The sequence below is a fragment of the Sprattus sprattus genome, assembly GCF_963457725.1.
Source record: "Sprattus sprattus genome assembly, chromosome: 14".
NCBI classification, from domain to species: domain Eukaryota; kingdom Metazoa; phylum Chordata; class Actinopteri; order Clupeiformes; family Clupeidae; genus Sprattus; species Sprattus sprattus.
The window spans coordinates 4,528,656-4,549,953 of NC_137912.1; the positions used below are offsets into that span (position 1 = coordinate 4,528,656).

General features: G+C 41.9%; 4 protein-coding genes and 1 pseudogene across 5 annotated transcripts in view; 2 read left to right on the forward strand and 3 right to left on the reverse strand.

Moving 5' to 3' along the window:
* def6c (DEF6 guanine nucleotide exchange factor c) overlaps positions 1 to 830 on the forward strand; it is a gene marked incomplete at its 3' end in the record, with an annotated part of 11,445 nt that extends 10,615 nt beyond the window's left edge. The window contains exon 12 of the mRNA XM_080851317.1: positions 619 to 830. Within this exon, the coding sequence (XP_080707443.1) occupies positions 619 to 830 (212 nt within the window). The remainder of the gene's footprint in view (positions 1 to 618) is intronic.
* A 3,572-nt stretch (positions 831 to 4,402) lies between these two features.
* On the reverse strand, positions 4,403 to 5,504 carry LOC308375278 (ubiquitin carboxyl-terminal hydrolase 4-like; annotated as a pseudogene). The gene is made up of 2 exons: positions 4,705 to 5,504; positions 4,403 to 4,419 (listed from the first exon to the last, which is right to left on the reverse strand). The product of its transcript is annotated as a ubiquitin carboxyl-terminal hydrolase 4-like (transcript).
* A 166-nt stretch (positions 5,505 to 5,670) lies between these two features.
* LOC308375279 (E3 ubiquitin/ISG15 ligase TRIM25-like) lies at positions 5,671 to 10,731 on the reverse strand (the record flags this gene model as incomplete). The annotated part of the gene is given in 8 exon segments (XM_080851354.1): positions 5,671 to 5,675; positions 5,857 to 5,914; positions 5,918 to 6,016; positions 7,301 to 7,534; positions 7,702 to 7,797; positions 8,647 to 8,700; positions 10,199 to 10,716; positions 10,719 to 10,731. Coding segments are annotated over 8 exon segments (1,077 nt in total).
* A 534-nt stretch (positions 10,732 to 11,265) lies between these two features.
* mcat (malonyl CoA:ACP acyltransferase (mitochondrial)) lies at positions 11,266 to 14,613 on the forward strand. The gene is made up of 5 exons (XM_080850945.1): positions 11,266 to 11,849; positions 11,971 to 12,058; positions 12,285 to 12,502; positions 13,341 to 13,607; positions 14,020 to 14,613. The coding sequence occupies exons 1-5, from the start codon at positions 11,424 to 11,426 to the stop codon at positions 14,164 to 14,166; spliced, it is 1,146 nt and encodes a 381-aa protein (XP_080707071.1). The 5' UTR covers positions 11,266 to 11,423; the 3' UTR covers positions 14,167 to 14,613.
* Positions 14,614 to 15,018: 405 nt separating this feature from the next.
* LOC308375102 (galactose-specific lectin nattectin-like) lies at positions 15,019 to 19,715 on the reverse strand (the record flags this gene model as incomplete). The annotated part of the gene is made up of 5 exons (XM_080851149.1): positions 15,019 to 15,536; positions 16,333 to 16,447; positions 17,553 to 17,687; positions 18,443 to 18,537; positions 19,664 to 19,715. 5 exons carry the CDS (start codon positions 19,713 to 19,715, stop codon positions 15,418 to 15,420), a joined length of 516 nt encoding a protein of 171 aa, XP_080707275.1. The 3' UTR covers positions 15,019 to 15,417.
* Positions 19,716 to 21,298: the final 1,583 nt, after the last annotated feature.

The window sequence follows — 21,298 nt, forward strand, 5'->3', positions numbered from 1 at the left end:
ACACACACACACACACACACAGACAGACACACACGTGCAAACACAAACACACAGACAGACAGACACACACACACACACACACACACACAGACAGACACACAAACACACAGACAGACAGACACACACACAGACACACACACACACACATAGACAGACACACACACTCACACACACACACTCTCACACACACACACACACACACACACACACACAGAGACACACACACACACACACACAGACAGACACACACACACACAGACAGACACACACACACACACACACAGACAGACACACACACACACATACAGACACACACACACACATACAGACACACACACACACAGACACACACACAAAGGAGAACAAGAGAGATAGAGAAAGAGATCAGTTGCCCACAAATTCCCACTTGTGTTATTTGATCCATCTTCTCATCATTGTTTCCCTAGTGGTCACCGGCACCATGCTAAGCATTCATCAATACGTGCTGATAATTACCTTTGAACACACACACACACACACGCACGCACACGCACACGCACACGCACACGCAAACGCACACGCACACGCACACACTTACCTTTGAGATGTTCATTCTTCCTGCTGGTGTTTTACCCACAGACCGGATAGACCACCGTCCTCCCGCAAAGATCCACTGCCCCAAACAGGACCGGGCTCTTACCAGCACCGAATTCATCACCAAGTTCCAGTCGAACCATAGGAAGGAGGGGGAGGAGTCAAACCATAGGAAGGAGGGGGAGGAGGAAGATAAGAGCCAATCACAGGCTGTCAGCCAGTCCGACCAAAAGGCCTCAGCCGACGGACCACACTAATGAGAGTGACAGTTTGTAGGTCATGTCAAACACACAGCAGTTCAGATGCTCCAAAATAGCATTAGTTCCTGTTGCATCACACACACACACACACACACACACACACATACACACACGCACACACACACACACACACACACACACACACACACACACACACACACACACACACACACACACACACACACACACACACACACACACACACACACACACAATGAGATGAAACCAGACTCAAACTTTCAGAGCGATTGTTGACAGGTTTCGGGTTTCAGGATTGAGGATACACCTTTACACTCGTCTTCCTCTTGTGACTGAAACTCGCTGTGGAACTGCCACTTGTGGTCATTTTTTCCTGTGCAGTTAGAAAACGGTCAAATTCATCTGTGGAGTTGCTAGACTGGGTATGCCTACAAGTGGTTTCAGTGGCCAACCTCACACACACACACTTACAAACCTACAAGTGATTTCAGTGGCCTACGGTGGCTTTTTAATGAAAGAAACAATTGTGGGCAATACAACTCCATATCAACACTAATAGTTGTTACATCTGATTACAAGGCTTAAGAGCCTGGCCTTTTTTTATTTGTATATTATTGTAATTACATCTTTATCTGAGTGCTTTCAGTACCTTTTTTTAATATTCAAATTATTGTAATTCCTTTTATCTTTATCTGAGAGCATTCAGTACTGTTGCTTTGAGTCTAATGTCACTAACGGTCATTTGTGAATTATAATGCTAGAAATGTTTAGAATAAATATGAGAAAAAAGGGCCATTTCTTGCCTTGTCTGTCGTGTGCTGCATAAAATGAAATTAATAAAATAATTTATTAAGAAAATATACATGGTAAAGGTATTGCGATGTTCTTCACCATCTCACAACACATAACTGCTCTCTTTGTGTGTGTGTGTGTATGTGTGTGTGTGTGTGTGTGTGTGTGTGTATGTGTGTGTGTGTGTGTGTGTGTGTGATTCTGCTCCACGGGCAGCTTGGCTCAGGCGGCATCAGGTTCTCTCAGATATACAGTGCAGCTCTGCTAAATTTGAATCAACCAAACACACACAGTCAGAGGAAATCTCAGGAACACATCTGTTACTGTAAATAAAGGTTTTTTTATATAAACGTTATATTAAAGTTTGGAAAAAAAATTTCGGTCGATTATTACTCCCCTTTAATAATACCAATTGGTATTGTATTGTATATATCGTTGGAAAGCCTGCTAAGTCACCTTTACATCGAGGTACAACTTGTAAGGATCGTGCATTCGTGGAATGAGCAACACAGCTAACTGTGTGTTTTAGCGGCCCAAATAAATGTGCCAAAATCCCCTGCAAGCATTCAGCATACAGCCTCGCATCTTCCTCTTCACAATATCCCATATATTCTCTATGGGGTTTAGGTCAGGCGAGTTTGCTGGCCAATCAAGCACAGGGATACCATGTTCATTAAACCAGGTACTAGTACCTTTGGCAGTGTGTGCAGGTGCCAAGTCCTGCTGGAAAATGAAATATGCATTTCCATAAAGCTGGTCAGCAGAGGTAAGCAGGAAGTGCTCTAAGACGTCCTGGTAGACGGCTGCACTGACCCTGGACCTGAGGAAACACCGGCGCTATGTTCCATTTTCCCTACCTACCGTACCTACCGTACCTATACTTATACGCAGTACACAGTACACACTCACTAGGTACGCAGATTCTCAGCAGGTGAGTGCTGTTCCAAATCTAATACTCCGTGGTGCACTTACCGGAAATTACGATCGCGACAAGCCCCGCGTTCGTCTTTTTCGAGCTGAGCGGCTCTGCCTGGGTCCGCCTCTTCCGCTACGTTGACAAGATGGCGGCCGTTGAGTGTGGAAAGTGTACCCTGGTTCAGCACTCAGCGTTTTGACCGTTATGAGTACAGATACGGGTCCTTTGGGTATACTTCTTTTCGACACGGAAATGGGAAATCGGAAAACGGAACACCCTACATACTCAAACTAAGGATGGTAGGTACGGAGGGTATGGACAACGGAACAGAGCGCAGCAGTGGACCAACACCGGCAGATGAAATGGCACCCCAAACCATCGCTGACTGCGGAAACTTTACACTGGACCTCAAGCAACTTGGATTCTGTGCCTGTCCTCTCTCCTATCTTCCTCCAGACTCTGGGACCTTGATTTCCAAATGAAATGCAAAATGTACTTTCATCTGAGAAGAGAACTTTGGACCACTGAGCAACAGTCCAGTCCTTTTTCTCCTTAGCCCAGGTAAGACGCCTCCGACGTTGTCTCTGGTTCAAGAAGCACGCTGAGATTCTTTGGAATGAAAAGTGCGTTAAAAATAAAATGAATTATTATTTATTATTATTATTATTATTGTTAAGAGTGGCTTGACACAAAGAATGCCACAGTTGAAGCCCATGTCCTGGATACGTCTGTGCGTGGTGGCTCTTGACGCACTGACTCCAGCTGTAGTCCACTCCTTGTGAATCTCCCCCAAATTCTTGAAAGGGCTTCGTTTCACAATCCTCTCAAGGCTGCGGCTATCCCTGTTGCTTGTGCACCTTTTTCTACCACATTCTTCCATTCAACTTTCCATTAATGTGCTTGGATGCAGCACTCTGTGAACAGCCAGCTCCTTAAGAAATTACCTTTTGTGGCTTACCCTCCTTGTGTAGGGTGTCGATGATCGTCTTCTGGACAACTGTCAAGTCAGCAGTCCTCCCCATGATTGTAGCAGACTGAGAGACACTTTGAAAGGCTCAGGAAACCTTTTGCGGGTGTTTTGAGTTATTTAGCTGATTAGAGTGTGACACCATGAGTACTCAATATCAATATTTTTTCACAATATTCAAATTTTCAGAGAGACTAAATTTGGGGTTTTCATTAGCAGTCAGTTATAATCATCAAAATTTAAATAAATAAACACTTGACATATATCAGTCTGTGTGTAATGAATCTATATAATATGAGTTTCACTTTTTGAATTCAATTACTGAAATAAATCGACTTTTTGATGATTCTAATTTATTGAGCTGCACCTGTATATAGTATATAAAAGAAAGATCTAAAAAAGCAGCGATACTGGCTCAGCGGCCACACGCTGCAGTCACTCACAGCTCTCAGGCTCCGCCCACACACTCAGTCAATGCAAAGAGAGACAAAGAGAGTAAGAGAGAGACTGTGTTTGAGAAAGAGAGATAGAGACAAAGAGAGTAAGAAAGAGATTGAGAGAGAGAGAGAGAGAGACACTGTGTGTGAGAGAGTGAGGGAGAGGGATAAGGCTGACTCCGAGCTGAATATGTTGAGCTTCACTGATCATTTAATATACCTCCCCCAACACACACACACACCAAGAAAAGAAGAATATAACTTTTTATTCACCATTTTGCACCAAAAACATTTTATAACATAAAGATCTCATTATAATGGTAAAAACAAAGAAACATAAAAAAAAAAAAACACTTCATGATTGTGTATGTGTGTGTGTGCCAGTGTGTGTGTATGTGTGTGTGTGTATGTGCTGATGAGGAGAACTGAGTGAAAATGAGGTGTGGGTGATTGATCCGAGAGGGGTGTGGCAAATTCGTTACATCTCCTCTCCAACTTCCATTCAGAACGCCATTTTAGGACACGTACACAGGGTGGAGGTACATAGACTTTGCATTGGTGGGCGACACAAAACAAAGGCCAAACACGTGGACCTGCTCCTCATCAGTGGTTATAGGAAGCATGGTGGTCTGGAAAAGACACTGTTTCCTCTACCCATGAACTATAACAGCCATAATGAAATGTTGAACTGCTTAGTAGGACCATGTGATTTTTACTGAAACTTGACTTGTGCGTTGGAATACATTAAACTGTATAAAATGTGTTTTGTGTCAAACTCACATGGTAGGAAATCCTCTCTGGTTGAGGCAAAACTCGAGACTCCATTGGGTGTAGACTTGATGTCGGAATTCTGTATGGGCCACGTGCCATCCTCGTTCTTCCGCTCGATCACCAGCATCTGAAACTGGAAAAAGCCGATATCCTGCAAAGTACTGTGCGGCTTGATTAACCGCTCGTAGTAGGTGTTGTGCATGCCCATGTACGTTTTCCACAATCGTGTCTTCGTTTCCGTAGGGATGCCAAAAAGTGACCTCATTTCTTTTTTAATCGTATCAATTCGATCTGCTTTGCTGAAGTGTCGTGTAACCACATTTGTCCATATTTTGGTATTCACACAAGTTCAGCGCCGTCAGATACACTTCCACTTTACAGAGCTTGACAAACATGCCCTGCTCTACTACCTTTCTGGCAACAGGCTTCTGGCCCTCAAGACAGCCATACCAGCTGACAAGCTTGGTACACGCCTCTGTGGGCATCAGGACATAGTCCAGCTCATCTATGAGGTGCTCTTTTAATGTATGTGTGTCGTCGTCGTCAGAGAAAAGGCCTGAATTGTCAATTGGTCCAGGATAGAAGCTCCGTTCGCCAATGTGGTTCAGATCCCACTTGTCAAAGCCAACATATTTCTTCCACTGCCTGAACCATCCAGTGTAAATCAAAGCCCACTCATCTCCCTTTCGGAGTGTGGTTTTCAGAAGGGCCCCGATGGTCTGCTTTTGACATTCGGCTGAAGGAACAGGAATCTGGGCCCGCACCGGCTCTGCTGCGTTATCCGAGTCGGGTCCGCCTCCCTCCACCATCGTGCAGTGAATGAACGCCTGGACTTTCGTCACTATTAAGAGAGAAAGAATCATATTTGAAACACAGGCTGGCCAACTGTCAGCATTACATCAACCTTCTGTTTATTTTATGATGGCAGTAAATGTGTGTTCTCTTATTGAGGGACGTTATGAGTCTTTAGCTTCTTCAACCTTAAGGACAAGTCATCATGGATACACCTGTTGAGTATCTCTGCTTCACTTACATACAAAGGGTATGTTACAAATATGTGACATTGAGAAATAGATGTTCCTGACATTCACCATCACAATTTAGCTTATCAGTAGTATAGTAAGTAACTATAAGTAAACATATGCAAGTAATGTGATTTACCTGATGCAGATATCTTCATGACTTCCTCCTTGCAGAAATTCTCCAGCTGTGTCTTGAGTTAGGAGACCGATTTTTTCACAGCCTCAAAATAGAGGCCTTGCTTCACAGAGATGCAGGATAAGTCTTTAGACTCAGGTGTCTCACTGACTGACTTGAAAGTCTAAATAAAGAAACACAGAGATAGAGAGAAAGAGAGAGAGGGGGAAGATATGATGGATGAAGAGGGAGAAAGAGAGAGAGAGATAAAGCATCAAAATAAAGCATCCACATATAAGTAAGTTGTATGTTTAAATGTACAGTCTGTATTTAATGACAAGTAAATTCAGTTGATCAGGAAACGTTTTGTTAACTATACCTTGCACTATTACAGTGTACATGAGTAAGATATTATCCTCTAATGTTTGAGATGTGAACTTAATGTAACTTTATGAGCATCTGGCTACGCCTAACCTGGATGTCACCTTTGACGTGTGTGTGTGCAGCATCTGGATGTGGCTTCCAAATGATGGTAGGACGAAGTATAGTCCTAGCAGCTAAAATGCGTTGTCTAGGGGTTAGTCTCCTGACTCACAACGTAAACTTAAGCAAAGCCTCACCTACGTTCTACACACTATCCCTACATGATGGGATCCTTGTGCGGATGAGTGTCTGTGTGTGTGTGTGTGTGTGTGTGTGTGTGTGTGTGTGTGTGTGTGTGTGTGTGTGACTGAGTGTGTGTGTTTTAGGGTGTAGGTGTGTTTGTGTTTGTGTGAGTGTGTTTGAGAGTGTAGGTGTGTGTGTGTGTGTTTGAGTGTGTGTGTGTGCACTCCCTGCCGAGCAGCGCTCGGCTAACAGCTAGTGGGATAAGCCCATGTTGTGATTCCTCAAGTTGAAGTGTTTTTTGTTGATGTTATGAAGCCCAAATTAATCCAACCCAAATGGTTCATGAATCCAAATGAACCCAACACAAATGCCACTGGTTTGTCTTGACCTACATGTGGCCTGACCAAAGAGACAGAGTGGCAGGCACCTGTGCACCTCAAGTGTCTCCAAACAAACTGTGAGCCATGATGTCAGGGCAGAAGTGCTTTTATCAATTAACCACAGGTAGTGACATCACTCAAGCCTCGTCTGACAGTAAGTGTTCTTCCTACCATGTGACCTAACCTGTACTACCGATTGCCATAATGATTTTGAGCAGTTTTCTGAAGAATAAAATTGTCTTCATCATGCTCAAATGTTTTGAGTGATAAGTACAAAATCTTTTTTATAGACACCGTAACCGCATGGGGTAAGCTATCTGTTCAAAGTGCTGTGGACTGAGTTATAATAAGAAGAACAAGCTTCTTTCTGGAAACTTCAACAATATCTAAATTGAATACAAATATTAACCTAGGAATATATTCAACATAAATCAGGGCCCCTTTAACATTCTGTGCACTAACAATCCATCATCGACGCTTACCTTGAGGAAATGGATGTGATCATCTGTGTGTGAAAGCTGCTCCAACTCAGCATCTCTCCTCTTCAGCAGGGCAATCTCCTGCTCCAGTTGCTTCGAGAGTCCTTCAGCCCGACTCACCTCAGCCTTCTCCTGAGCTCTGATCAGCTCTTTCACCTCAGAGCGCCTTCTCTCAATGGAGCGGATCATCTCAGTAAAGATCCTCTCACTGTCCCTCACTGCTGTCTGTGCAGAGCTCTGTTAGGAGACACACAAAGAGGAGGGGTCCATCTAAAGCAGCCCACTCACTCAACTCCTCCACACACAGCCTGGTACCCACAGTGTGGATCAGAGGAGCTGGGAAGCGGCTCAGCATTACAGACTCCAGCCAGCTGTTGTGCTCCTCTCCTCTGGCCACTACTCACCTTGAGAGTCTCCACAGCCTTCCTCAGCTCCTGCAGCTCCTTCTCTCTCTCCTGGATTCTCTGCTGGATTCTCCTCTGGGTCTCCCCCAAGTGTGTCTATGTTGAAGGAATACATCACATCCACCACAGCAAATAGTTATGGTCGCATCATATTATTAACATTGTGTGATCGCATTCCTGCAAGTACAAGCTAGCTAAGCTAGTTACCCTGACTGAGTGGTTATCTGTAATGTTGCTAAATAGCCTGTTGGTGAGACGCTGTTTCATTTCAAGGCTTGAGAATAACACAACATAAGTTTTGTCTTTTGTAGCAAAGCAGTGAACCATACATGCAGTACATCTCTGTTTAATCATATTCATAGTTGATAGTAATGTCCACCATACCCTCACTGATTGACCTGTGACCTCTAGGCAGTTGAAAACCATGTAATGTCATTCAGTCATAGTGCCAACAACCCAGGACCCTTCAAAATGCCATTTCAGCTCCCTAATCACTGGGCTCATCTGAGAGGACTAGGCAGCAATATTGCAGGCAGAAACCATGATGAGCCCATCTTAATATAAATTACTGTAAAATAAGAGTGCCCAGACATAACACATTAAATTGGAATTTAGGCCTTTGATGTTATATTATTTAGATACAGTTTGTGTGCAACAGAATATTCTCTGTCTGATTTATGCTTTTAAAATGGTCTATTAGAATTTAATTAGGCTATGTGTTTTAATTCCTGTATTAAAATGCTGACGGTCTTAAGTTAACTATCTGGTTTTACAACTTCATTAGACAGGCGTGTTTTTATGACATTGTCATTCTTTTTTCTCCCTCACACTATAATAACCTAAAGAGGATGAATCTATCAACTGTCTTTCATTCCAGTTGGAAACCCATTAGCCAAATCTTACCACACAAGTCCAATCTATCACCAAGATAACTTCTGTCCTTACCTGTTTCTCTCTCCTCCCTGCAGAGGCTGACACAGCGTCATGGCCTTTGTGTTCATACAGCAGTGATTCTTGAGATAAGGGACAAAACAGGTTTTGATTTTCCCAAAAAATATTTGGATAACTTCCAAAATATATGATTACATTTATGTCAAATGAAGTTTTGTCTATCCACACATGTTTTGGTTCAACCTCCCAGTTGTAGATTTTTTATGTTAATTGAATGTTTGCTGGGTCAGCACTTGATTTTCGTCAACACCTTCATAAACATAAATATACTTATGGAAATTATTTGAAATTATCTTATCAGAAATATTTTTACTCATTAGTTTTCCCAGTTCCCCTTATAATGTACACAGGTCTTTAAATCATTAAAAACTAAAGTTTAGAGCCAAAGAAGTCAATGTTTAATGAGTAGAATTGAAATCATATCACGAATTACATTTGTCTTTAACCTTCAGATTTAACAGAGACATTTTCAAGCATTAAAAATACACATCTACATTGGAAATGTGTTAGTCTTTGAACAAATATCCTTCAAGGAATGAAACAGATACCATTTTCTTTAAAAAACGATAAAAAATATATCTGAAGGAGTTGACACTCTATATCTAAACTAGATTTAATTCGACACATTAAACTGAAATAGCAATAAAAATGCATAGGAAGTGATATTTTTTGGCATAAACAGCATTAAAATGCTTAAAATGGACACTAAAATGGCCTTAGTCAACACCATCAGAGAAAGTCAACACCACCAGACACAAATGTTGATGGTGTTTGATGGTGTTTTGATGGTGTTGACGTCTGATGGTGTTGACAAAAAAAGTACATTTCTCCTTATATCACACAAGATTCTTACAGGAGCCATCCTGTTTTTCATCTGTTGATCATGGTCCAGCCAATCTATATAAATAAACACTAGATTGCAGAACATTTTACTCTAATGTTGACTCTTTAGCCATTTTGGAGTTGATACGCTATGGTTGTGACGTGTGCATATTAGTAAATAGATATGAAAAACAAAGTATTATTAAAAACTTACCAGAGCTCAAATTTTCTCATGTCACCAGGAAGACCAAGGAGGAAGGAAAGGGGTCCTTTGAGTTAAAGCTGCCCTAAATTATTCCTGATTTTTTTCCCAATTTAAAAAAGTCTGATGGTGTTGACGAAAACTCTGGACACATGTTCAACTGACCAGAAAGTAAATTCAAAATGTTTCAAAATATTTTTTTTTAATGTTTGTGAAATAAATACTATGTTATTTACATATGATATAGATAAAGTTCAATTTTATATCACTTTTCAGACTTTTTAAAGCATTGCAGTGTGATGTGACCTGCTTTCGGACATGGGTTTTTGTAGGTACTGGTCACATATCATATCATTAAGAATAAAAACAAAATGTTAGACAACAACAAAACACACTTTGTTGTGCTACCCTTGTCCTGTTGATGAGTTTGGTGAGGCTTTTAAAATATATTACGTACATTTTAAGATAAAAAAACTGTGATTTATGTCACGGACATGTTTTGTCCCAAGTCTCAAGAATCACTGACACCAGACAGAGCAAACAAACACAACTTTGGTCCGTACGACAAAATATCTCCAGAGGCTTCTCATGTTGGGTGCAGATCCTCTCCTGTAACTGGCATGTGGCATCAGTCACCTTGTGCTTTCGTCCAGGATTAAGTTCATTGTGAGCTTTGTAGTGAGTTTCACAGTATGACACCAGACATTCTAGACAGGACTTCACAGCTTTGCGTTTTCTCCCAGTGCAGACGTCACACTCCACATCTCCAGGTCCAGCAGTACATGGAACAGGAGCAGTAGCCTGGATTCTGGTCTTCTTGATCTGTTCCACAAGTTCAGCAACAATATTATTTTTGTTCAAAACGGGTCTTGGGGTGAACGTCTGTCTGCACTGGGGGCAGCTGTAGACTCCCTTCTGAACTTCCCGATCCCAGGAGCCCGTAATGCAGCCAATACAGTAACTGTGTCCACAATTAGTAGTCACCGGAACCCTAAGAAGATCCAAACAAATCGGACATATAAAAAGTTCGTAGTTATCTGAGCCGCTTCTGCCATTCTTAGTGTGTGCGGTGTAACAGGTTTTCAGGTAGGTTCGTTTCGCCTGAAACTTTTAAACAACTTTCTGGTTAGGGTGGGCGTGTTCGTCCAAACATCGTCATTGATGTCATGATTTGGAACACTGGTGTAGTTCTAAAACTGATTAAGCAGACAACTTGGCCCTGTTCGGCGTACAACTGAAGCTAAGATAATTAGAACTCAGAACTTTTTATTTGACAGCAACAATATAAGTACAATTTTACGGATGGAATAACATACAATAAATAAGATACATAAAATAAACAAAGAAATTAGATCAGTGTATAGAAAAGTATATGATTTAGTGCATGCCTGTGTGTTTGTATGTCTGCCTGTACTACCTCTGTGTGTGGAACTCTATCAGTGTGTCTAATGAACCAAATCTTCCACTTAAAGTCAGCACGATTACTGGAGCTGCGGCGACAGCCTGAAATGCCCTCACTAGATGGCGCTGTTTAATTTGTGGTTGGTTGATGAACAGCGTTGAAATTTCAAAAGAAGATTCAACATGGCGGCGCCCTTGTGTCACCCCATGGTGTTTAGCAGTGCAGTATAACATCTAAAGTGAATACATTTTACTTAACGGGAGCAACAGAATGGGCAGGCTGGGCTGGAAAATATGGTGATATCTCTATAACAATCTACGAGCTCGTTAGTGTCATCTTCTAGCCATGACTTTTGGAGCATTTCTCAGACTCGGATGTAGACAAATCTGTCTCTCTGAACTTTCTTTGCATCACGTCAGGCAGCTGTCAAGTGGTGTTCGGAATGGCTCGAAAGATGGGAACTTTACACTTCCTGACCCAGAGAGTGAGGCTCCTGATAAGGAGCAAAGACCCAGAAAAGAACCGGGGCAGATGTCGGTCCTCCTCTTCCCCGGTCAGGGCAGTCAGTTCGTGGGTATGGGACGCGGACTGTTGAAGTACGGAGCGGTCCAGGACATGTTCTCAGTAGCTCGGAAGATACTTGGCTATGATTTGCTGTCTTTGTGCCTTAACGGACCCAAGGAGGATCTGACGAAAACTGTTCACTGTCAGCCTGCGGTGTTTGTCACTTCGCTTGCCGCGGTTGAGAGACTAAATCACGAAAACCCAGCTGTAAGTATAGCCTGCGTGCAGTGACACCCTTTTGGGTCTACTACGTGCTTATGGCGTAGATGAATGAAATGATTTAGTATCCTTTAGTATCAATAGTTATCAATTTTCTCGATGTTCTTAGGCAATAGAGAACTGCGCTGCTGCGGCGGGGTTTAGTGTCGGGGAATTTGCTGCCTTGGTTTTCTCTGGTGCCATGGACTTCGCTGAAGGTTGGGACTTTGCTTTTCTTACAATAATCGTGTTTGTGTGTTTATAGTCCTTATAAAATGTAATACATATAATACAATGGAAATGACTGACTGGCTCCTAGACCTCAATCTCTCTCTCTTTCTGTTGTGGTTGTTGTTGTCATCACTGTTGTTGTTGTGTTTGTGTGTGTGTGCGTGTGTGTGTGTGTGTGTGTGTGTGTGTGTGTGTATCCACCCCTCCACCCAGCCCTGTACGCTGTGAAGGTGAGAGCTGAGGCGATGCAGGCGGCCTCTGAGCAGACGCCCAGCGGCATGCTATCGGTCTTCGGCAAACCTCAGGCCAGGTACAACCATGCCTGCCTGTTGGCCCGGGAACACTGCCAGTCTCTAGGCATCCAGAAGCCCGTCTGCATGGTGGCCAACTACCTCTTCCCTGACGGGAGGGTCATTGCTGGACATCAGGAGGTACTACCATCTACTCACATGTGCTCTCTGTTTATGTTTAATAAATGTTTAAGCATTAGATGAAGTTTCCTTCTCGTGGTTCTTCCTAGCAAATCATTGTACGCCACAAAAAGAGAGATGAAGTGGTTGGGTCCTAAACAGTCCTGATTGCTATATATCCTGCAAGTATTTGTCAGCGAGTGAGATTGACAGTTCAAATGTATTTTGACAAATTAGAATTGGAATAGCCAGTCAGCACCTGTATGTCAGTGTCTTTTGAGTTATGGGGACTATCTCTCTCTCACATAATCACACACACATACACTCACTCACTCACTCACACAATCACACACTCACTCACTCACACATGCACTCACTCACTCACACAATCAATCACACATGCACTCACTCACTCACACAATCACTCACTCACTCACTCATTCACACAATCACTCACGCACTCACTCACTCACTCACACAATCACTCACTCACTCACTCACCCACACATACACTCACACACTCACACATACAATCACTCACACATACACTCACACACTCACTCACACACTCACTCACTCACTCACACAATCACTCACACACTCACCCACACATACACTCACACACTCACACATACAATCACTCACACATACACTCACACACTCACTCATACACTCACTCACGCACACATACACTCACTCACTCACTCACACACTCACTCACTCACACAATAACTCACACTATCACTCATACAATCACCCACACATACACTCACTCACACACTCACTCACCCACACATACACTCACTCACATATTCACTCACTCACTCACTCACTCACTGACCACCACCCTATCCCCCAGGCTCTGGACTTCCTGCAGAAGAACTCGCGGCAGCTGTACTTCGGGCGCACGCTGAAGCTCCCGGTGAGCGGGGCGTTCCACACGCCTCTGATGGAGTCGGCCGTGGAGCCTCTGCGGGCGGTGCTGAAGAGCATGGACGTGCGGCGGCCCGAGATCGCCGTGCACTCCAACGTGGACGGCAAGCGCTACATGAACGAGGCACACATTCGGCGGCTCCTGCTGAAGCAGCTGGTATCCCCCGTGAAGTGGGAGCAGACGCTGCACGAGGTTTGTTTATTTGTTTGTTTATTTGTTTGTTTATTTGTTTGTTTATTTAGAAGGATCCCCATTAGCTCTACCCTAAGACAGAGCTACTTTTCGTGGGGTCCACACTTAACACTTACATGCAAATATCAAACATTTAAAACATACATTACAATACCAATATCTAACATTTAAAACATATATAACAATACCAATATCTAACATTTAAAACATACATTACAATACCAATATCTAACATTTAAAACATATACAACAATACCAATATTTAACATTTAAAACATATATAACAATACAAATATCTAACATTTAAAACATACCTAACAATACAAATATCTAACATTTAAAACATACCTAACAATACAAATATCTAACATTTAAAACATACCTAACAATACAAATGTATCTAAATTTAAAGGTGTATGAGCGTGCGGAGGGGACGTCGTTCCCACAGACCTTCGAGGTGGGCCCTGGCAAACAGCTGGGGGCCACACTGCAGAAGTGCAACATGAAGGCGCACAGAAACTACACGCACGTGGACGTCACGCGGCCAGAGGAGGAGTGAGGGGCGGAGGGGACGGCGTTCCCTTTGAGGTGGAAACTACATGCACGTGGATGTCACCCTGTCGGAGGAGGAGTGAGGGAGCGTGTGTACAAAGACTGAGGCTGAGAAAGTATCTACCACTGAACATGTTGACATTCATATTGCAAAACACACACACACACACACACACACACACACACACACACACACACACACACACACACACACACACACATACAAAGACTGAGGCTGAGAAAGTGTCCACCACTGAACATGTTGACATTCATATAGCCACACACACACACACATACAACCACACACTCACGTGTGTTGATATTGTAAGAAAAAGGAAGTTTCTTTTGTGGTTGATGTGCTTGAGTCTGTAGACTATGTTCTTTCTGAAGCAGGTCTTCTGGCTTTGTGTCCCCTCTTTCCAGATGAAAAACAAACAAAGTTCTTCTTTTGTGATCTGTTGTCTTTGCAGTTCCTTGCTATGTCCACATGAATGAGAGAGAATGCCTTGATGTCTCCCCCCTCAGTCTTGGCACTGTCTCTCCTGTCTTCACCATAACATGTATAGCAAACTAAATCTTCATACCTTCCCCCACCATATGGTGGTTGCCTAGAAAAGGTCTTGTAAATAAAGTAATCCTTGTCGGCTGAATCTGTAGCGCTTATACAAGAACTCATCATGATGGAGTAGGCTAATGGTTATTGGCGATTGCGAAGAACTCGGCCCTGGTGTTGTGGAGTGTGTGTGTGTGTGTTTTTTTTAATCCCTTAACCGCCGGACAAAAAATGGGACGTGACAAGGGCTTTGCAACAATTGTTTGATTTGGCTGGTTTGGTGTAAAGCTTGTGGTTAGAGTTTTGCAAGAAAAGCCTATAGTTTCAAAGATGAAATATAACCCGAGTGTAAGCACAGGAAGACCCCACAAGGGGGCGTTGCATGTGTTTCTAATGTTAGGATGCCCTCTGACTTCCTCTGCTGGATGACATAAGCTAAAGCAGTTTGACAAACACCAACCACGGAGGTATTATTTGCAGATGGACAGTTCCATGCCATTCATATTAATGGCCAGAGTGTATTCGACCCCGGAAGTTTTAAGAGTGGGCACAGAACTACCGAAGAATAGTGAGAGACTCAAAGCAATATAATTTAGGACTAGATCATTTGATATGGTATGCAATTTTTAATAGGTTTCTGGCACCAGACTTGTTTCCAGTGAAGGGCATGCTGAGGTCATGATAAGGTACAATGACACAGCACATTTATGGCGCGCAAGAAACATCAATCATGTGTAACTTGTCCCAGTAGGGTGATTTCTTTGAACAGATGAACGGTAGCAAACTGTCACAGCGCAGGTCATTCCAGGGCAAATCAGGCCTACCTGATAAAAAAAGAAACAGGTATGTTTGGGGTAATTGGAATTAATACAGCAACTATAACAACACGAGTCCATTGTACTACAAAGCACACTGTAACGAGCACACACATTCAGCAGGAGTCTGCATTGTTTCGAATGTAGTTCATTTTGTGACCACTAGAGGGACCTGTGTGGATAATGTGCTGCTACCTAATGCAGGAGATAGATACGTGCTGACATCTTTACAGCTACCTACCTGACGAAAGCAGCAAGTTGTCTGGTTCTTTTCTTAAAACATACATTTTATCCACTCTGCAGCTTGTTGGAGTGTAACAGCGTCTTTAAGACAGTTAGCTTTTATATAAGTTTATAAAATAGCCTATTGATGATAATGGAATTGAATGATATGACCGGAGTAAATACCTCTGCATAAGTAGGCTATATAGCGTGAAAAGTAAGAACCTTTGTTTAAGTCAGTGTATGACACACTCACAACTTAGGTTTGTGGAGCCAGATACTGTAACAACATCATCCAACATTGGCAGATGGCAGAGGTCTAAGCACCAGCATCAAATCAAACAGCAGACAGTAAAAATAATGTATGTTTTTATCAAATTGTGGACAGACTTTAGAGAGGACAGACAGACTATATTTTTTTGGTGTGGACATCAGTGCTAGCAATAGCAATATTTCAATAGTTGTAGCTGGCTCCACAAGACCACGTTTGAACTTACTTGATTGCCATTTTAAAAAGAGGGTAATTGACCACAGTGTCGTGGATGTAATGTTTGACAGCAATGTTTTCCGATTGGGATTTTACCATCTTTATATGGAGTCAACATCAGGCAGTCTTCTGTATACCAGTTGTCAGGCTGTCCAATTTTCCAGTCCGAGAAATCAAATGCAGATCCATCAATCCAGTACCAAGTACCCTCCTACATACGGAAACACAAATGTTCAGTGCAGTGGACTCTTAGAACATATAACTCCAATACTGAAATCTCTTCAATGGCTTCCAGTTAGCCACAGAATTGATTTTAAAGTGATGCTTCTTGTTTTTAAGTCCATGCATGGGTTTGGACCTTTATATTTTAAGGACATGCTTCAGCCGTATGTACCTCCCAGACCCCTCTGATCCCAGGATAGAATCTTGTTGGTGGCCCCTACTGTTAAAACTAAACAAGGTCAAGCAGCCTTCAGTTATTATGCAGTAAAACTTTGGAATCTTCTACCAGACCACATCAAAACTGCCCCCACCATAGACAGTTTCAAGACCAGACTAAAAACAAACCTATTCTCTTTAGCCTATATGTGAAATTCTCTATTTATTACGGTATGCTGCTTCTTAGTGCTAATCATAATGTCTCTTACCTGCAATTTATTGATTTTAATGTTTTATTTATTTATTTATTTTCTTTCAATTTTCATTGTGTTTTTTTTATTTTTTATTTAAGTTTCTTTGACTGTGTTTCAATTTAAATTCTATGTTTGTTTCTGTAAAGCACATTGAATTGCATTTAATGTACGAAATGTGCTATATAAATAAATTTGCCTTGCCTTGCCTTGCCTTGCCTTGCCTTGCCTTAGGCCTACTGCACGTCATCATTATTGTGTATGAGTGTTGACAGAGGCCAGGCTGACCCATTGACACATTCAGTTGCAGCATTGAGTTCAATATACCAAAATGCCCCACAACAAGAATAACATGCATTCATAACCTCCACTCATTACGTCAAAACGTCTGGAACATTAAAGGAATGTTATTGCCTTTGTTTACATTTTCCTGTTGCTTTAAAGGTGTACTACTTGTAGCTCTTTTTGTAGAATTCTATTAGTAGTCTGATCGCAGTTAAAACTCTGAATCATTAGACACAGTCAATATGCCTGCATTCTATTGCTCTCTAGTCTTTCTTCCAGCTGTTTTCAGTATTTGCCTACAATATAAACTTCACTGTTGGAACACACAAGTCATTTATTTTATTACAAAAAAATAATTTTAAAAGTATCAATACGATGGAGCGGCCATTTTGTGGCACTCACTGAGCCGTCATCAGATCCTCCAATCCAGGCGCCTTGAGAGCTTAGTCCAGCGTTGCGCACGAGACCCTGGATGAAGCCATTCTCAGCAGCGCTGTGTACAGAGGCCAGGTGAGCGTTCTCATTTGCACACGCCATCTAAAGCAAAGATGAGAGAGAGATGTACGTGTAAGACACTTGAAAAATTACTTAGAGGTGGTTGATATTTGAGCCCAACAGCTAATGAAATTACACCCCTCCCTTCTTTGCTCCTGAGAAAACAGTCGGAACCTCTGTGTGCATTGCCAATGTACAGAGCCAGGAATGTCTACATACAGCTGACTGACAGCTGGTGGACTACGAGGAGAAATTAGCTGAATTTGACAGGAAGTGTATTGGATAAGAATTGTGGATTCTCCTTTTAAGATTTGCCAATAGGCTTCATTTACATTTAGCAGACGCTTTTAAACAAAGCGACTTACAAGGATGTATATACATTTTACATCTACATTGATGGCACACTGCACATCAGGAGCAATTAGGGGTTCAGTGTCTTGCTCAATGACGCTTCGATAGTGAGGATTCGAACTAGCAACCTTCTGATTACTATACGACTTCTCTCACCTCCTGTACCACTGTCACCCCAATAGGCTTCACCACCACATAGTCTGAGCTGCTGATCCCCTGACTGGCAAATGTGTATGTTTTCATCCCTAACCATTTGACTGATACCTGTTTTTAGGAAGCCATACTATATTGCAGTATGAGACAATCTGCTTACTCTGTAGTAACTGATTTTAATTCACTCTCTCAGAAGAAGCATTATGAATGAAGGTATTCTTCAAAAGCAAGGACTTCAGATATACAATACAAATAGGCCTACTTTGCTCAAATGCATCTTGAGGAAACTTTACCTGGGCCTTATGAAAGGTGGAGCTGCTTGTTGCTAGTTTGAAGCACCGCCTGTTAAAGACACTCCATCCGGGGCGACATTCAGGTTGTCCATGCACTGTTTCGAGAGGAAAGAAAATGATAAAGTGTTCATAACCATCACCATCCTTATTCCGTACCATGATCCTTTAGCCTGGATACCAGCCTGAACTCCGCCCACAAAATTTTTGGTCTGGAGATTCAGTCTGGAGTCGAGTTAGTTGGGAGGGTTTAAACGGCCCCGAAAAGTGATCTGACCATTCAAATTGTAAGGGCGGGCTTTATACGTTGATGGACAGATATAGATAGAATACCGGTATACATCGAACAAAGATGGCGCCGTCTCGGAAGCTTAGTGGGACATATTTTATATGATTTAAGCTATCTACACGACTTTTATATGTCTACATTGACTCGGTTAGTTGTGTATACGCAAAACGAGTGTTGCCCAGGATTATGGGTCTTAACTGAAGCACTCTAGAGCATTATTGATAGGTTATGCTAACGCGTAGAAAAAAAAAACATTCAAACGAATGGTAGCTTCTAGCCTTGAGTGCTAATTAAGTAACGTCTCAACAGATATGACAGCGCATTCATTTTGAAAGAGGAACAGAGAAACGCGATCAAGGCATTTGTCAATTGAAAAGATGTTTTTGCCGTCCTTCCTACGGGATCAGGTAAAAGTTTAATCTATCAGATGGAAATACTACGTTGCTCTGATTGGTTCTAGGTATCCAATTCAGCGAAGAGGAATTTTCTTTCCTGGTTCGTTGAAACACGCCCCATAATCACAGCCCAATAGTCCGGTCTCAGACTCATATTCTGACTAGAATTATATATGTATAAGTATGACATCGTCAGGCTAATGATCCTTACCACCACCAATACTATCCTCATCCTCCTGGCAAAATGTAGTTAATGCCAATCATATTAAATTTACTTATACAAAAACGTACAGTTTTTATTAATTTAGGCCTTTTTTTTAAGGTTGTATAGCCTTTGTCACTCTGGCAGGGAGACTGCCAATGAAAACTATAGCCTTTTGGCTATAATTGGGTGCATTTACATCTTAATGTTCATGAATGTACACTGTCCCTCTTGATCAAATAAACAAATTGTATTGTAATCTGACTGAGACACTGTAAATTGTGTATAATCTTTTTAGGCAATTGTTTTGTTTGTTTTACTGTGTTATTTGCACTTACCTCCACAAAGAAGAACTGCACAGGCAGATATCCAAATGATCAGGTTGGACATGACGACGTCAAGGTCCTGTGTTACATATTCAAATGCAAAGGTGCTCCACTGGTATCACAAATATGGCACTTGTATTACCAAAGCAGTCATTTAATACAACGAATCAAAACAGAAAAATAGATAAATCAAATGAAATACAGATGCCGAATTAAGGAAAGTAGGTACTGTATGCATCAAACTGTGTTAGAGAGTGAGCGAATAAGCAAGAGGAAACGGAGGGAGGAAAAAACATGAAAAACAGTTAGAGAGTTAAGACATGATTGAGGCACATACAGTAGTGGAGTTGAAACAGTGCTGGTATAGGGTTCAGGATTCAGACAGTCAAGCACACTCAGTTGAAGAGTCCTTTAGCCTGCTCAAAAAGAGCCCTTAACGCCCAACCCTTCACAGCACAACATTGCCAACAATATTGCCAAAAAAATGTAAATGTATTATTATTATATATATATTTTTAATATTATTTCTTTTATTTATATAGTTTTGTATTATTATTTCTTTATTTTATTTCCATATTAATTCTATATGCCTATGGTTCTAACAACAACAAACCACAGTGAACACGAACAAAGAAGCTGATGAGACCGCGTTGGTTGGCCCCGTGGATGGGACATTTTGTTACAAAAAACGAACGGATGGAAGCGTCGATAAGAACATGGTTGTGTGCAGGCTATGCAACAAGGAATTTGCATATCACCGCAGCACATCGAGCCTCAAGTATCACCTCAATGCAAAACATATAGCAACTAGCGTGGACGTAAGCCTGACTCTGGGAACAACGTTCCAATGTTCTGAATGTACTTGAAAGTATTGTGTTTTACTTAAAAAAAGTATTATAGTTTACAGAAGGTCTACCTATCTATAGGCTCCCTGAATTTCTGAAATATGCTATATTTCTAAATATGGTATTGCTGCACTTAATGATGATTTTTTTGAAAACCCATTGTCTTCTCACTATGCTCAGTTTGTGGATGATCAGAGATCCATGCATTAAAGGTCAGCCCAGGACAGATAAGGAGAGTCTATAGCTCTGGACTCCGAATAGACCGAATAGACCGTCTTTTTCCTACACAGTGCTGCAAGAGAATGCATCTGTGTGTGTGTGTGTGTGTGTGTCTGTGTGGTGTATGTGTGTGTGTGTGTGTTCGTCATATTTGGCAAGTAGGTGTTGGGTGGAGCTTACACACTTAGATTGCTCTCAGTAATACAGTCTGAAACAAAACGTCCTTTTCTCGCTCGTGTGTAGTTGACCATTGTTTCTCTGCTGTCTTGCGACTGAAAAACAGGTAGGCTTTATAAACGTTCATATTTTTGTGCTGATGTTTTATGCTGGATTATATGTTTCAGTCTGATTGACTAGGCTATGTGATGTAATCATCCACTTTTGTGGTATAAGTTCAAGGCTTTATGTCTAAGGTGTACCTTCTAGAGAGCAGTTTGTACAACTTCTGCATTTCTGTGGCCTCGAGTGTAGCATTTAGGTTGTTTTGGGAAACTGGTGTGAATATGTGGTGATAGGTCTGAAAGAAGTGAATGAATCGTTCCAAGACTTTTCTTTCCCTAAATGGCCCCATGTCCAAAGCTGC

Bases quoted from the DNA above. Each gene is read 5' to 3' on its own strand.
- mcat (XM_080850945.1), top strand. From the start codon at position 11,424: ATGACTTTTGGAGCATTTCTCAGACTCGGATGTAGACAAATCTGTCTC. The intron at 11,850-11,970 runs GTAAGTATAGCC...CGATGTTCTTAG, and splicing joins TAAATCACGAAAACCCAGCT to GCAATAGAGAACTGCGCTGC. The intron at 12,503-13,340 runs GTACTACCATCT...CCTATCCCCCAG, and splicing joins TCATTGCTGGACATCAGGAG to GCTCTGGACTTCCTGCAGAA.